Below are 14789 nucleotides of genomic sequence, written 5' to 3'. Positions count from 1 at the left end.
ATGCTGAGCACTGATGAAAGTTTGTAGCTATTATAGTGCTTCTCTTTCCTTAGTAGTGCTTGACCATGTATAGCAAGTTATAACTTTATACAGTGATTCCTTGGATTACGAGCATAATTCGTTCCGGGGCCGTGCTTTTTATCCAAATCCACTCTTAAACCAAAGCACATTTTCCCATAAGAAATTATAGAAATGCAAGACAATTGGTTCCACACCCCAAAGATAATAATTTGAGAGATTACCTCCACAGTCCTGTCCCCTGATGCAAGCCCCAACCTGAAGTCGATCTGATATGATTTGGAAGGTGAGGGAGACTTTCTGGGTCAAAGTACAGTGCTATAGACCCCCCTATGCAGACCATGCCCCTCCTCCACTCGCACTCCCACCCAGTACAGGGAGCTCTTAAACCAAGTCACAATTTTGAAAAACTGAACTCTTAAACCAAAACGCTCTTAAATCAAGGTACCACTGTGTATATTTTCACTGTTTATAGTAAATCCTGTCTAAATAAAAACTGCCGGCGCTTTTCCTTCTGTGCTTACCAACATTTTCCTGTGCTCTTTCCACTTTAAATATTTCTATGCGAAAGCGCTTAAAGAATTAACTGTAAAGAGGGTCCACCCAGGCTTGCTGCCATCTTTTGTATTGCTATTTCTTATAGTTCTGTGTTTTCCGTGCGACTCGTGTTGCCAGTAAAACACTATACTGTATGCATGAACGTTCCCTATGATTTTTTTTTCTTTACTATTTGAGGAACAGAAAGGACCCTTAAGGACACGTTCCCTACATGTGACACGTCGTGCCCTATTTCTGGAAATAGTCAATACTTGATTTGGGCCAGATGGAGCGAGTAATGCAGCTCGACTTATGAAGGGAAGCATGTTCACTGACCCAGTCATGCCAGTCTCTTACCGCTGGGATTCAAAGCTCAGCGAGCATGAAATGGCAGAGCAAGGCTATGTACTGAGATCTATCTGGTGCCGGCTCCGGCAGGGCTGAGGGGAGCAGGTTTGCTTTAGTATTTTTCATGACTCCTGAGCATTTGTAGTGTTCTGCTCGATGGGTGCAGGAGACAAAAGGCCAATAGCTGTTTCTCTCATCAAATGTTTTCTTCTTGCTTTCTCGTCACATCCTGTATTTCTCTATAAAATTACATTCTTTCCAGACATAGAACCCCCCCATATCTTTTTTTCTCCTTGCATTTCTTTGTCGTTTTCTTTCTCCAGCCTGAGCCCCTGGCACTAGTTGGCTGGCGGGTGTGAGTGTATGGGAGAAATCTTTCACAGCAGTTCACATCTGGAAGTGTTCTGGCCTCAGCTGGCAGGCGGTTCATGTCCAGCGGTTACTGAAGAGACTTTGTAGATACTGTGGGTATCCGGGTCCATGAAGTGTCTGCCTTCTGAACCTCGTACCTTGTCTTCTCTCTCTTCTCAGGCTTTGGCTATACTGCTCTATGCCATTAGTATTATAGCACACCTACGTCACTTTCTGCTTTATGTTCTGCCATGCTTCTATTTCGTATAGTCTGGAGGATTCAATATGAGTGCAAGTCATAGGGATATGTCATCGGCATCACTGCACTGGAACAAATATAGCCACCTCACCCCTACCTTGCCCGCCCATGTTACTTAGTGGGGATATGCTCCCCTTCAGACAAGTTCACTGCTCTTGTATCTCTGTGCTTAGTCAACAGCATCAATGTATATTAGGTGTATGAGAATGTACTATGTTCTCCTTTTTTCTCTTATTTCCTTTACAGTACTGTGCAAAAGTTTAAGGCAGGTGTGTAATAAAATGCTACAAAGACATTCAGTAATATGGCTCCCACAGAGTCCTGATCAGGACATCCCGTCTGTCTGGGATTACAGGAACACAGAAGCACCTGAGCAGGGATGTCTGCAGATTATCTGGCCTTGTTCTCCAGAGATGTTTAGTACAAGCTCCCTGCCCAGTTCTTTCATACACTGCAAGTTACCTTGAAGAACTTATGCTCTTCTAAAGGCAGACTTGCTTGATTTTGTACAGTACTGTATTATATAAAGTGCATTGTGTTCCCCTAGTGTGGCCTCCTTTCTCCGGAATACCACCTTTTCTAGATCTCATACATTTTTCTCATCAGCCTTTCTATGAAAAGACAGAGCAATATATAGGGTGTATATATTATAAGGTCCAGTCAAATGAAGCATTGACCTGCATAAATGACATTTACTGTGCCTGAGGAAGTAGTCAAGACATTGCGTGGTCCCTGTGACCCCGGTGCTAAAATTGTAATCCAGGCGTCTAGAGTAGATTCACAATGTAATTTAGTGAATTTGCAGATCAGTGCATTTTCTGTCTCCCTGACTTTCACTGGTCCAGGCGTCATCCTCTTTACCACTTTCCAGTAGCTGTGTGCAGAATTGCTTCTATTCATAGTGCCTCCAGTCATTCTTGTGTTGTGCATGACCCCCTCTACCCTCTCCCTCTGCGGACCTCACATTGTGTTTCTGTAGAAAGGAGGGTGAAAAATAACTTTCATTCCATCAGGGTTTGCTTTTTCCATATTTGGGACTCGGGTTGTAACTGTACGGTGAAGAGAGCTGCCATGTGTGACTATAGAGAGCTGCCATGTGTGACTATAGACCTGAGAGAGCAACACTGATTGGAGTGGCAGTCATTGAGAGGCCTCCCAGAAACCAATCTGCACATAAGTGGTGGTTTCTGCAACTACAAAGACTCTGCAGTAACTGAGGGGTTAATGCTTAGACATAGGTCTGGTCGAGTCTTTGGATTCAGACCCCAAGTAGTAACTGTTAGAGATGGGAGAAGCGCTTGGTTAAACGCTTCTCTCCCTGCAGGAGGGTAGCTTCATTGTAAGTCTGTGGGAATCTGATCACTAAAAATCAGTGATCACCCAGACCCTGATGCTTTAATAAATAGGTGCCATCTGTAGGATAACTGTAAAAATGTGCCTTTTTATTCTAGCAGTTTCTTGCTTTTCGGCTATCTGCTATACTGTGATGTGTAAATGCAGTTTTAGTCTTGTTGCCTTAGCACATGTGGGTGTGCAGCAGTATACTTGCTGTACCAAGGGGTTGAACTTTTTTGAAGTTGTTCCCTTCAGCCTCACTTTATTTTTTATTTTTTTTATTTTTATTTTTTCCCCTGACTTCACATACGGGAATGTTTCCCATTTGCACATGGAAGAACAAAAACAGAAGCATTGGACTTTAGGGAGGTCCGCTGCTTATTCTGCTCCCGCTGCTAATAATCCCCCTTCCATGGGCTTGCTGGTTTTGCCTGGAGCCTTCCGATGCTTTATATTTCTTTTCTTTTTCCAAACACCATGATCCCGCTTCCCAGACTGGGACAGAGGTTTAATTTCCTGTGTGGGGGAATCCTGCAGAGTTTGGGAGGAGACGCTCCAGTTAACCCTCCCCATGCCTGGATGTCTGTGTGTGTGTGTGTGTGCTCCAGCCCGGCATGTTATAATAGGTTGATGCACCGGCCAGCTGCCTTTCTATGTAAGAGTAATTTGTATGAACATGTAGGCCTCAGTAGTAAGTCGGGGACAGGGCAGAGGGAAGCAATCCACTCCATCATTCCGATTTATAGGACTGAATGGCGCGCCTTACATAATTTTGCTGTTTGCAGCCGACTTTATCAGGACACATACTGAGCCTCATGTATCAAACCTGTCTAAGAAAATTGAAGCCTCGTTGTCCTTAGCGGCAGTCATGGCTTCAGCTTTTTATGAGCTGCACTGGAACAATTCAGCCTGATTGCTATGGGTACAGGGCCCAGTATTCCTGAGACATGAGGGTCACCGGGCATTTCTTCTGCAACCATTAATCTCAATTCATAGCTCTGTGTTTAGCTGTTCGTACTGTATATAGTAACACTTATTACAGTCATCCATTGTCAACCCACCTTTACTGTGATACGTCATAGACTGTGCTGGATGTGGACCATCACTATATTATCTACAGTCAGGAACATTTGGTATTGCATACAGGAGGCCATCGCCCTGTCCTAGCTAAAGGGAGTCATTGTAGGATTGGGGTCTCAAACTCGAGGCCTTCAATCTGTTAAACTACAATTCCCATCATGCCTTGACAGCCAAAGCTTTAGTTGGATGGCCATGAGTTTGACCCCTATGTTCTAGGAGCTGGGTGGGGAAAGATGGTTATTATTTATTTATTTAATTATTATTATTATTAATTATTATTATTAATTATTATTTATTATTATTATTTATTATTATTATTTATTATTATTATTTATTATTATTATTTATTATTATTATTTATTATTATTATTATTATTTATTATTATTATTTATTATTATTATTTATTATTATTATTTATTATTACAGTAGTTTTATCCTTTTTACATGGTCCAGCTTCTGCAAGTAAACTCTTTTTTTACTTCAGCATCATTTTCTCATTGGCAACACCTGAAAATGACCAGAATTCCTTGCAGGTGTGGCCATATAACAGCTTTAATGGAATACCTGGTCTTATAAGATATGTAAATGTAGGGCCATTTGTTAAGTATTGCAATGTGACATTCTGTCTATAAAATGCTAAAGGAATAAAATGTACCGCTGGTGCCAGATAAATGACTGGCTTTATTGTACAAGCCATTTAGACGCTGGCTTTATTATCCCTTTTGATGTGAATGAGCAGACTCCTCATAGTATTGGATAAGTCTTATGCTCTTCCCAGGCCTGCAGGCACTTAGAGGGAGGGTCTCATTCTGCCAAGATGACTTCTTCCTCCTCTAATCCAATAACAAGCCCTAACACTCACACAGGTCTGAGTTCATGCATCTATGTCATTGTTAATGTTGTAATGAATCCATTTCACTGTCGGCTGTAGCTAGTAATGCACATTATTATATATAGTAATAGTCAGTCTGGGTGGATATATACAATTAGTAGAGGGTATACAAAGCACAATGAAATATTTTGTCTTTCCTCCTAAAACGTGGCAAGCAACATTACTTACTGCTATACAATTACAAGTTTTGACATTTCCCCAGGCCTCCCATCTGACAGACCTACTCTGTAGTGAAATAGATTAGATGTTCAAAAAGCATTAGATCTTTAAAGAGGTTATCCAGTGTTAAAAATTAAAAAATAAAAACATGGCCACTTTCAGGTGTGGTTAGCAATTAAGCTCCATTCACTTCAATGGAACCGAGTTGCAAAACCTACACCCAATCTGGAGACAGGAGTAGTGATGTCTCTAAAAACTTGGCCATGCTTTTCTAATGCTGGATAACCCCCTTTTAAATGTAAAGATAGTCGTAATTACAGTTTAGTTTTACAAAGTCATAATGGTCATTTTAACGCAATGTATTCTTTCCACTGCAGCTACTTCCAATGGAACTCTACAAGGTCTTGAGAATCGGGAAGGAGGGGTATGCCAGTCACGATCCATGAAGATCATCATGAAAGTCGGACAAGGTATGTTTAGTCACTTAACAAGTTTCTTTGGCAGGACCTTGAGTTTGACTAACTATAAATCTTAAGGGCCTTTTAACCCAAGCCGTAGGAAGATTCATCTCAGACTATAGACCAGTGTAAAAGGTCCTGAAGTCAGACGAGTAAGCACACCTGGTCATTCGTCGCCTGATTACGTTTTATGGGCCAGTAAAAATTCTTTGTTGGCAGCAAGCATTCCAATATAAATGGCATGTTATGCTGACAATAATGGAAATGAATGGCCGCACAATGGTTCGCAAGTTATGAATGGTCATGCTTGTGGCCTGTCGCCACCCTAACTGTTGCCCTGTGTAAATGCTCCTTTTAAACAATTCTGCCCATGTAAAAAGACCCTTAGTGGAAGAAACAAAAGAGCAGTGAGGTTTTCAGCCTTGCTTCTGGTGGTTACTTTGGCAAAGGCCTCCTCTTAAAATGAAAATGCAAAATCCAAATACACTTATCACATTATGAAAGTTTACTTTGGCCATTGGAAAAACATACGCTCTTTCATTAGGCTGGGTTCACACTGCATTTTTGGCTTCCATGTAGTAGCTTATATACTGGGAAAGCTCCCAACGTATATGTTAAATGGAAGCTGTGATGGATGCATACTGTGACCTTTAGACTAATGTCACCTTTTAGACTAATATGGGATCCCTTGAACTTTGGTGTTTTTTTTTTTATTACGCATCCATTAACTGGATCCCAGTATAGTCTATGGGTGGTAGATGCAAACTGCTAGGCATTGTTTTAATGTTTCAGTCTCCTATAGGTTATAAAGACATATGTTTTATGGATACGTCATGGAAAGCTATTAAAAAAAAGCAAAAAGCTCATAATGTATACTTTAAACAAACTTTGACAAACGTCACACCCATAGACTTAATACGGCATCTATTTAACCCCTTGGTGCCGCAGCCAGTTTTTGGCTAGCACCATAACGTTTTTTTATTGTGCATATGAGCATGATGCATATAAATAGGTGTGTGTGGATATAGATATAGAGATTTTTTATTTATTTTTTGAGATTTTTAGCTTTTTGCTTGGCTTATTAAGCAGACAGTTTTGGGTGCTTTATTTAAGCCCTTTACCAACGGTACCCAATGGTCCTGCCCCCAGTGATTAATGAATGCATATTGGGGGAGATTTATCAAACATGGTGTAAAGTGAAACTGGCTCAGTTGCCCCTAGCAACCAATCAGATTCCACTTTTCATTCCTCACAGACTTTGGAAAATGAAAGGTGGAATCTGATTGGTTGATAGGGGCAACTGAGTCAGTTTCACTTTACACCATGTTTGATAAATCTCCCCCATTGTTTTACCAGTGTCTTGGCTCTCTGACTTAATACTTGGTATGTGTTGGGAGCTTATGGAGGAGTACCTCGGTATGAGCCCAGCCTTACTTGTCAAGGTGCATTCAGTAGATCTTCATGACAAATGTGTTCCAGTGATATTGCACAAGTTTGAGAACTATATTGAGGCAACAATAAAAAAAAAATATTTCTTCAATGTTAAATTTTTTTTTTCTATGTTCTAAAATCTGTTTACAGACCCAAATGCAGTATTACCAGAGCATGTCACCACTAGCCGGCCAGGCAAGGAAGCAGACAATACTGGAAAGATGGTAACGCCTGGACTATGGAATAATGTGTTTGAAGGAGAAGACCATGGGAAGCCAGGTGAGATATAAAGACCTGCCCTTATTGGCAAGAATGCTGCTGTTTCAGCTATAAGCGTAAAGTAGAAGTAGCGGACTATTGATAGAATTTCACGTTTGACCCCAGGATGCTAAGTTTTATAGTAAATCTGAAGCTTTGATGAACAGGTGGTTGTGGGCATGATCATCTTACAGGCTAGTCCCTCCTTCCTTCAGTCCCCAGCTGTCTCCGTAGCCAGATCATCTTAAATTATTTGTGGAACGTGTGAAAAATGTTAATAAACCTGTAATGATGCGTAAATTGTACAAATGTGCTCCAGAGTCGTTCCCTCCCTCCCTTTAACTACCAGCTTTGTGCTGGGCCTCCGACATCTTGATTATATTTGTACATGTATATGACGGACATGGGGATTCCGCTAGTAGAGTTATGTGTTACAGGACAGTCAGAAGATTAAGTGCTGCACATGTTTGTACAATACAGCAAAAACAGAATCCAGTTACTGACCCATTATTGCTCTCTGGTGGGTGGCACATGTAATATAGTTGAAGGGGTTATCCAGGTTTAAAAAAAACTTGGCCTCTTCCTTCCAGAAAGGAAAAACGCTCCTGTCCTCAGTTTGTGTATGGTTTGGGAGCACAGCTTCCGTTAAAGTGAATGGAGCTGAATTGTAATACTAAACACAACCTGAGGACAGGGGTGCCACTGTTTTTGCAAGAAAGTAGCTATGTTTTTCTTTTAAAAGTTGTTTTGTTTTTGTTTTTTTCCCTTTAATTTCCCCTTTCCCCACACATTTCAACCTTTTTGTGTTTCTTATATTTCAGATACTGTGAACCAGGCGGATAAACCTTCCGGAGGGGGTGTTGACAGCTTCTTCAGCTCTAAAGTGGCTGTATTCGCCGCCATTGGTGCAGGATGCGTCATCTTTATACTCATCATCATTTTCCTAGTAGTTTTGCTTATCAAGATCCGAAAACGGCACCGCAAGCATACACAGCAGCGGGCAGCTGCCCTATCCCTTAGTACATTGGCTAGCCCTAAATGCAGTGGAAATGCTGGCACTGAGCCAAGTGACATCATCATCCCGCTGCGGACTACAGAGAACAATTACTGCCCACACTATGAGAAGGTGAGCGGGGACTATGGACACCCTGTATACATAGTACAAGAGATGCCACCTCAAAGCCCCGCAAACATTTATTACAAGGTCTGAGATGAACTGTGACAACTTATCCTGCTCCCCATCAGTGGGATGGCCAATCAAGCGCCAGGAGCACAGGCCAAAGGTCACTCTGCATTACAGGACTCTGGGAGACGGAGCAATAAGACTAACTTTCCCTATGTTAGGTATTTTTATATAGTTTGCCCCATTGTTCTGCTCCCTTTCCAGTCCAGGGGAGGGTGGTTTGGATATGCTCCTGTCTGCACTTTGCACACCTGCAGTGGTCAACCTTTACTTGACATGCAAGGGCAGTCTGAACTGTCTTCCGCGATTCTTGTGGAGGCACAATGATGCAGGTAGTATTCATGGCTGTGACTTCAGTATTCAGCAAAGCGATGTCCTTATACCATGGTAGTAGAGGGGTTGACGTATGCTTAGTAACCTAGGTAACATTGCGCTGGATGCCCTGACATTACATGTACTGTGCCCGGTAAAGAATGACAAATTCTAGGCATGTATATGCTGAACATATAGGGCACAGTTATGTGAGGCCCGACTAGGGCCCTGACAGACATAGATCCTGTGGTCTGTGTTCACTTTCTGAGTTGTATAATTCTGCGTGTCTTGCTCTTTTCCAGTCTAAACCCACCCTGGCTTACTTAGCTAAAAGTCCTGGGGGAGCTGAAACCATTCAGCCACGCATGCACACACTACCTGTGCACCAGTACACACTACGCTAGTGTACACATATGCACTTAATTGCACACTCCTTTCAGTAGGTTGCATCTCCTGCAGTCCGGCTCATTGATCTCCTTACAGTGAAATCTTTGGGTAATGTGTGGAAAATGAGTATCATACGGATGCAACAACGTAACGTCGTCATGTATGGGCTGGATCCAGTTTTGCAGCAAACACCTTACACTGCAGAAAAAATGTGTTTAGAATAATGACTGACCTATGTGAGAAAAGAGACCTAATGCAGGGTCTTATGAAACACTCTGTAACATTCAATTTTTGCTTTCTCATTGAACCTAGTCCCAAATGTTTTTGGTGAGCAGGTCTTTTCTGGAGACTGTCGATGGTATCCATGATGTACGTTAAACAATTTGACGTGACTGTAGGTGACCGGGGGGAGGGTTCTGTATAGCAACATCAATGCTACTATCACTACCTGACCACTGGTGACTTGTTTGTCATTATTTAACCAGCTTAGTTAGTGACTGGTAAGGTATTGCCAGTGAGGCGACCCTTACACACCTGTAAGGCGCTGGGGTTCTGATCACTCAGGAACTTGCACGTTGCTGTAGTGTTATTCGGCAAGCAATGCTGTTTTCCAAGGGTGTTGATGGTAGTACTGTGGCGACCCTGTATTCCTTCAGTTGCCTTGATTAGCCTACATTCTACTATTTATATTATTTACACTAGATCTGGATGGTATTCAATTCCATAGTATATATGACTCAGTCTGCAAAAAAAACTTAATTTGCTTTGGTGGGAAAGCCAGCTTGGTATTTGAGCCTCCTTGAAGCTTGAGACACGTTACCATTAGTTAGAGTTCGGGCTTTGTATGCTTTTCTGCCTTTTGCACCTTAGTAAATGTACTGTTTAACTGCAGACCGTTCAACCTTCCATCGATGACTCTGCTGATGACATCATCTTTGATTAAGCGGGATTACACACCTTCCGACCATATGAGGGGGCACATTCTCCCCAATCCTAATATATATTTAACACCTTGGATAGAGCACACTTTGTTGAAAAAGTACAGTTTGGCAGTATGAAGTATATGTAACATATATACCAATATTAGAGGGACCACCATTTACCTATAAATGTTTATGCAAAAACCCAGTTATTCATATACCTCCCACGTACGTCACATGCTCAGACCATACCTGTCCATAGTGCTTTGCATTTGGCTTACTCTTTCCAGTATCATATATGCTCGCTTTTCTTCACCTATGCCTGGATTCTTTCCCACCCTTTATCCCCTTTCTACACCCATCCTCCTTTTCTCATGGTTATGTTCCTTATATTACAGCCACTTTTGCTTCTTAATAGATTTCTCATTTTTTGCATGTTCTTGGTATGTTTTGTCCAACATGAAAACTCCATGTAACAAGGTGGACAGCACTGCCTTATTCCTTAACATGTCTTTGTGATTGTGACTCTTTGCGGACGTTTTACACACTCTTTTGTATATGGACACATGCATCTACTTGCTCACTCCTCCGCACTTAACACACCCTGCTGTAAATCCTGTTGTGGAAGTGTTTCCTACACGCTTGCATGAGTGCGACAGCCGAGTCAGGGCATGTGCTACATGTCTAACTTAACTTCGCTTTAATATGGCATGTAGGATCCGACCACACTGGTGCGTGTACATAATTCCATCCACAAGTCACCTTTCTAGTACCATAGCCATATGCACCAGTTCATTCCAATAACATTAGGACCATCCATTTCAGCCATACGATGAGGTCTCTTGCCCATGCTGCTTATACATCTCGTTGTCTTCTGGTATTGGTCAATCACACCCAAGTTGCATTCTGTCCAGAGCGGCACATATGAATACTGAGAACTTGCATAAAGTGCAGGGTTTGCTACGTACCTCTTGCCATAACTACCTGCCTTGCTAGCGGCGCCTCCAGCACATCTCCCTATATTTTCCCCCGGGCAGCTCCTGTGCCCTGTTTTACATTCTATGCAGAGTTGGATCTGGTGTCCTTTTTGTATTGAGGCAGATTAAGGGCTTGTGTGCTCTAAGGCAGCAGCTGTCTGTCTGCTGGAGAGGGGCTATGAGACACACGGTCTCTAGGGACAAGGAAAAAGGCCTTAAAATAGAAACTAAAAAGCACCACACGCTCAACCCTCCACCTCATGTTTGCATCAAGCACTGTTCGATGCGGATATTGTTTTTAGTTTTCCTTCAGAGTGGAACCTGCTGGGTTTTGCCAAGCAGGTGGATGGTGCAAGATGTTTTTAAGCACATGAAATCAGTACTTTCAAGTTCAGCACTCTTATCTGCTTTATTTTAAGGTTTCTGTACATACATATTCATTTACATTCTAGATCACAAACCTTTTTCATTATTCCTATTTTATGTTTTTTTGCAGATTGCTCCTGGCCATTATCTAGTTTAGGAGCAGTCCCGATTCTAAACGGTTTGGCTACGAATGTCCTATTAGTCGCCTCTTACAAACCACTCCGTAATTCGGTGACTGGACTTTGTGACTTCACAAACCTGCAGCGATGAGTTCTTTGCTTTCTTCCATCATCCCCCTCACGCCCTAAGCACCATGTACATATGTGAAAATATAAAAGGTGAAATTTAAATTTATTAGCACCTTTTTTTTAATTTTTCAAATTGATTTTCCTTCTGTACCTTAAGAGATTAACTTTGATATTTTTTGTAAATAATGTGTTTTTGAGAAGAATACTGTAAAGCTGTTTTTGTATAAACTCCAAATTTATTTTCATTTGTTTTCTTAGTTAAAAAAATAGTATTTCTTTTTCAAACATCAATCCAATGCGTATCTATTCAAATCATCAAAGCATCCATAGTCACTCTGACAATGTATTCACAGGATAAGAAGCAGCTTTGGTAGTAATTTTGGAGAATATCTCACTGTTCTCAATAATAGAGGAAATCCACCAAAATGTGGCATTAAAAAATACTTTAAGCTAGTCATGTTTAACCCTTGCATCAATGGTAATTCTGGCTAAATAGTAATTTAAGGCTTAACATATCTTCAGACTCCACTACATTCTGGGATCTTAAGATGTAGTCTTTCCGAAGACTGAATAATTTTCCGAACCTGCAAGACATCGGGAGTCATTTACAAATGATGAGCATTGTAGCGCCTCGGGCTTTTCTAGGGCTCTTGCACTTTGTTTGAAGGACCGAGCCGTCAGATTGTGTGTTAGTGGTTCATCTTCAGGTTCTCCCCAGGTTTAGGTGCTAATATTATAGCTGACTTTATTAAAATGCAATATCTTATCTGTTTGTAAATGACCCCCATGGTTTGGTACAGCGCTATATCCTTCAGTGGCTTCAATCTGCTTGGTAGGGCGGGCACAATGCAGCGACTTCTGCTGCGCAAGAGGGCCAACTAATTTGTTTTCTGGCCCTCATGACTATGTAATGGGGTCTGGCACTTTGACTTCCTGCAATAGAACTTCACACCATCTTACTGCCATTCAGCGGACTGTGAGATTGCTCCCTGAGCAGTCTACTAAGAAGTCTCTGTAAAGGAGTGCTATGCCTTCTGAGCCTACTACAGGCTGTTGGATAGACAGATTAAGTTCCATAAGATAATACAAATAAATGACTGGCTCTTACTATATCTGAAAGGGGTTAATAAAAAAAAAATATCCTAAGCAATAACTCTTCAGAAACATATACATAATAATAATCTAAACTTCCAAAGGTTTTAATCGTGTAATACAGTTTAAGCCACAACCTCTTTTCTGAAGTCTGCAAGGGATTAATGTGTAATCTTATTCCTCTAGAGTAAAGGCGGACTGTGCACAATCAGTTCCCTGTCCCCAATGTAGTACTCATAAATGTGTGTGTATACGTGCGTGTGTTCAGATAAGGGTTAAGATCAGGGCAAGACTCTTGTAATGTAGCCATCGAATATTTGCTGCATCTCTCTGGCAATGGAGGGTGGGCAGCTTCCAAGCATCCCTTAATATCCTTGCCGTCTGTCTCCTCTGTACCCCATTTTAGCTTTGCGGAGTCACCAGTACCACAGAATAGGACACAGTTAAACAATGGTAGGATAAACACTTTTATAAATATATATATTTTATTTTTGTTTTACTTTTTTGGACTGTGCCTTGTAAAACCCTGGATTCTCGGACGGAGCTTGTGGCTCCACCCTGCTATGCACGCCATTTCATGTCCGAGGCCTCTCCATCAGGACCGCTAGTCTCATATCGCCTGGTGTGGGAGGCAGGGTTTGATTCCATCACACTTAGGGAAGAGCTTTCCGTGCACACCTTCAGTTCTCACTGTAATCTACTTCCTCAGATAACACTTCTGTTTGCTTGTCATTCCTCAGGCACTCTATTTTATATTTTCATGCCTCACCTGAGATTGAATTATTTTCTTTGTTTCCTGTTGAATACATTTGCCCTGCTGTTTAAACTTCACCCCATGTCCACGTTTAATGCCTGGAACTCCAGATCCCTGGAGCTATGTTGGAATCCTGATATATTGTTAAATAAAGTTTTTTTCCTATGGAAATGGACTTGTCGTAATGGTTATTTCTCACTTGGTTGACATGGCATCACGTTTTTATATAGTACACCACCTGGTTGCACTGACCCAAGGATTACAAATTATTTGGCTACAAGAATCTTTTTGAAATATACAGTTGAAAATGCCCTCAGCACTCTTTAAACGTGGGTGCCTTCGATCAACTTTGCATCAAAACAAAAATCTCTTTAAAAAAAAAATGAAGATGCACACACTTCAGACATGTTAGGGTATATGCCCACGGAGTAATTCTGTCGGAATCTAACCTGCTGATCGCTCCCTACAGTGCACAGGGTGCTGAGGATGAAGGTATGTCTGTCATCTTCATCGTCGGCACCTTTCCTGTGCAGTTTTAATGTAGTGCTCTGTACAGTAAGGCCGTTTGGAGCACTGTCGTGCCCCTGTTCCGGCCTGCTGCACTGATGATCATTAGTAGGGGCTGATCAGCGCTCTGGGGGTGCGGCAGTGCTCCAAATGGCCTTATCCTAGAGAGCACTATTCACTATAGGGAGCCATGAGCAAGTTAGATTAGTCTAACCTGCTAATAATTCCCCTTGTGTACATAACATTACATATCACTTTACAAACCTAAAAAAAAAAAAAAAAAAAAAAAACTCTACATGATACAAATGCTTATATATTTGAGTTGCTAAATAGATGTGCAACTTCTCATTCTGCTAGTAGGAACCCTCCCCACAGAAGCAACATATCCTTTTGTGATTTGGTAAGAAGGGTGATGATATGAAGAAAAGTTCCCATATCATTGGGGTCACTGGAGGCTGTATAGTCTGACCTTTCTTCCCGATGTCACATCTTCAGCCTTCCAGAAAATACAGCTTTCATCTTGCTCCTGGGCTTCAAATGAAAGTTAAAACCTGTATATAACTAGAATATTGAGCCTTATCAGAAGATAAGATTTTAGGCTTTAATATACCAAGATCTAAGCTGTAGTTGCGTAATCATTGAAAGACTTATTGTGTACATTATTGGCATTGGAAACTTTGATGTTCCAAAGATAGCTGCCATTGTTAAATGTCTAATAAAACACTGTCAGTAACTCTATCCACAGCTTAGCAACCCCTGGTCAGCTTTGCTAGATGTCGTCTCAACGCATGTTTCCACATGTACTCAACGGCCCAAGAAGCTCAGGTCTTCCATTTGGACAACATCTGCAAGGGTTTGCAATGATTTCCTCCAGCGATTCCAAAACTTTCCCAAATGTGAGCTGACAATCTTTTAA

At 41.5% G+C, this 14789-nt stretch overlaps 1 protein-coding gene across 2 annotated transcripts in view; it reads left to right on the top strand.

Moving 5' to 3' along the window:
• Positions 1–13521, top strand: part of EFNB1 (ephrin B1) — a 49354-nt gene extending 35833 nt beyond the window's left edge. Inside the window, exons 3-6 of one of the 2 annotated variants that reach the window (XM_069985898.1) lie at positions 5358–5450; positions 7020–7148; positions 7949–8253; positions 11403–13521. In XM_069985898.1, coding sequence (XP_069841999.1) covers positions 5358–5450; positions 7020–7148; positions 7949–8253; positions 11403–11429 — 554 coding nt within the window. In that variant the 3' untranslated portion in view covers positions 11430–13521. Of the gene's footprint in view, positions 1–5357; positions 5451–7019; positions 7149–7948 lie in introns of both variants that reach the window. The other variant, XM_069985897.1, reaches the window with a different exon arrangement.
• The last annotated feature ends 1268 nt before the right edge of the window (positions 13522–14789 follow it).

The sequence above is a fragment of the Dendropsophus ebraccatus genome, chromosome 10, assembly GCF_027789765.1.
Source record: "Dendropsophus ebraccatus isolate aDenEbr1 chromosome 10, aDenEbr1.pat, whole genome shotgun sequence".
Taxonomy (NCBI): domain Eukaryota; kingdom Metazoa; phylum Chordata; class Amphibia; order Anura; family Hylidae; genus Dendropsophus; species Dendropsophus ebraccatus.
Note: the sequence above shows the minus strand (reverse complement) of the source record. Positions and strands in the feature narration are given on the sequence as shown.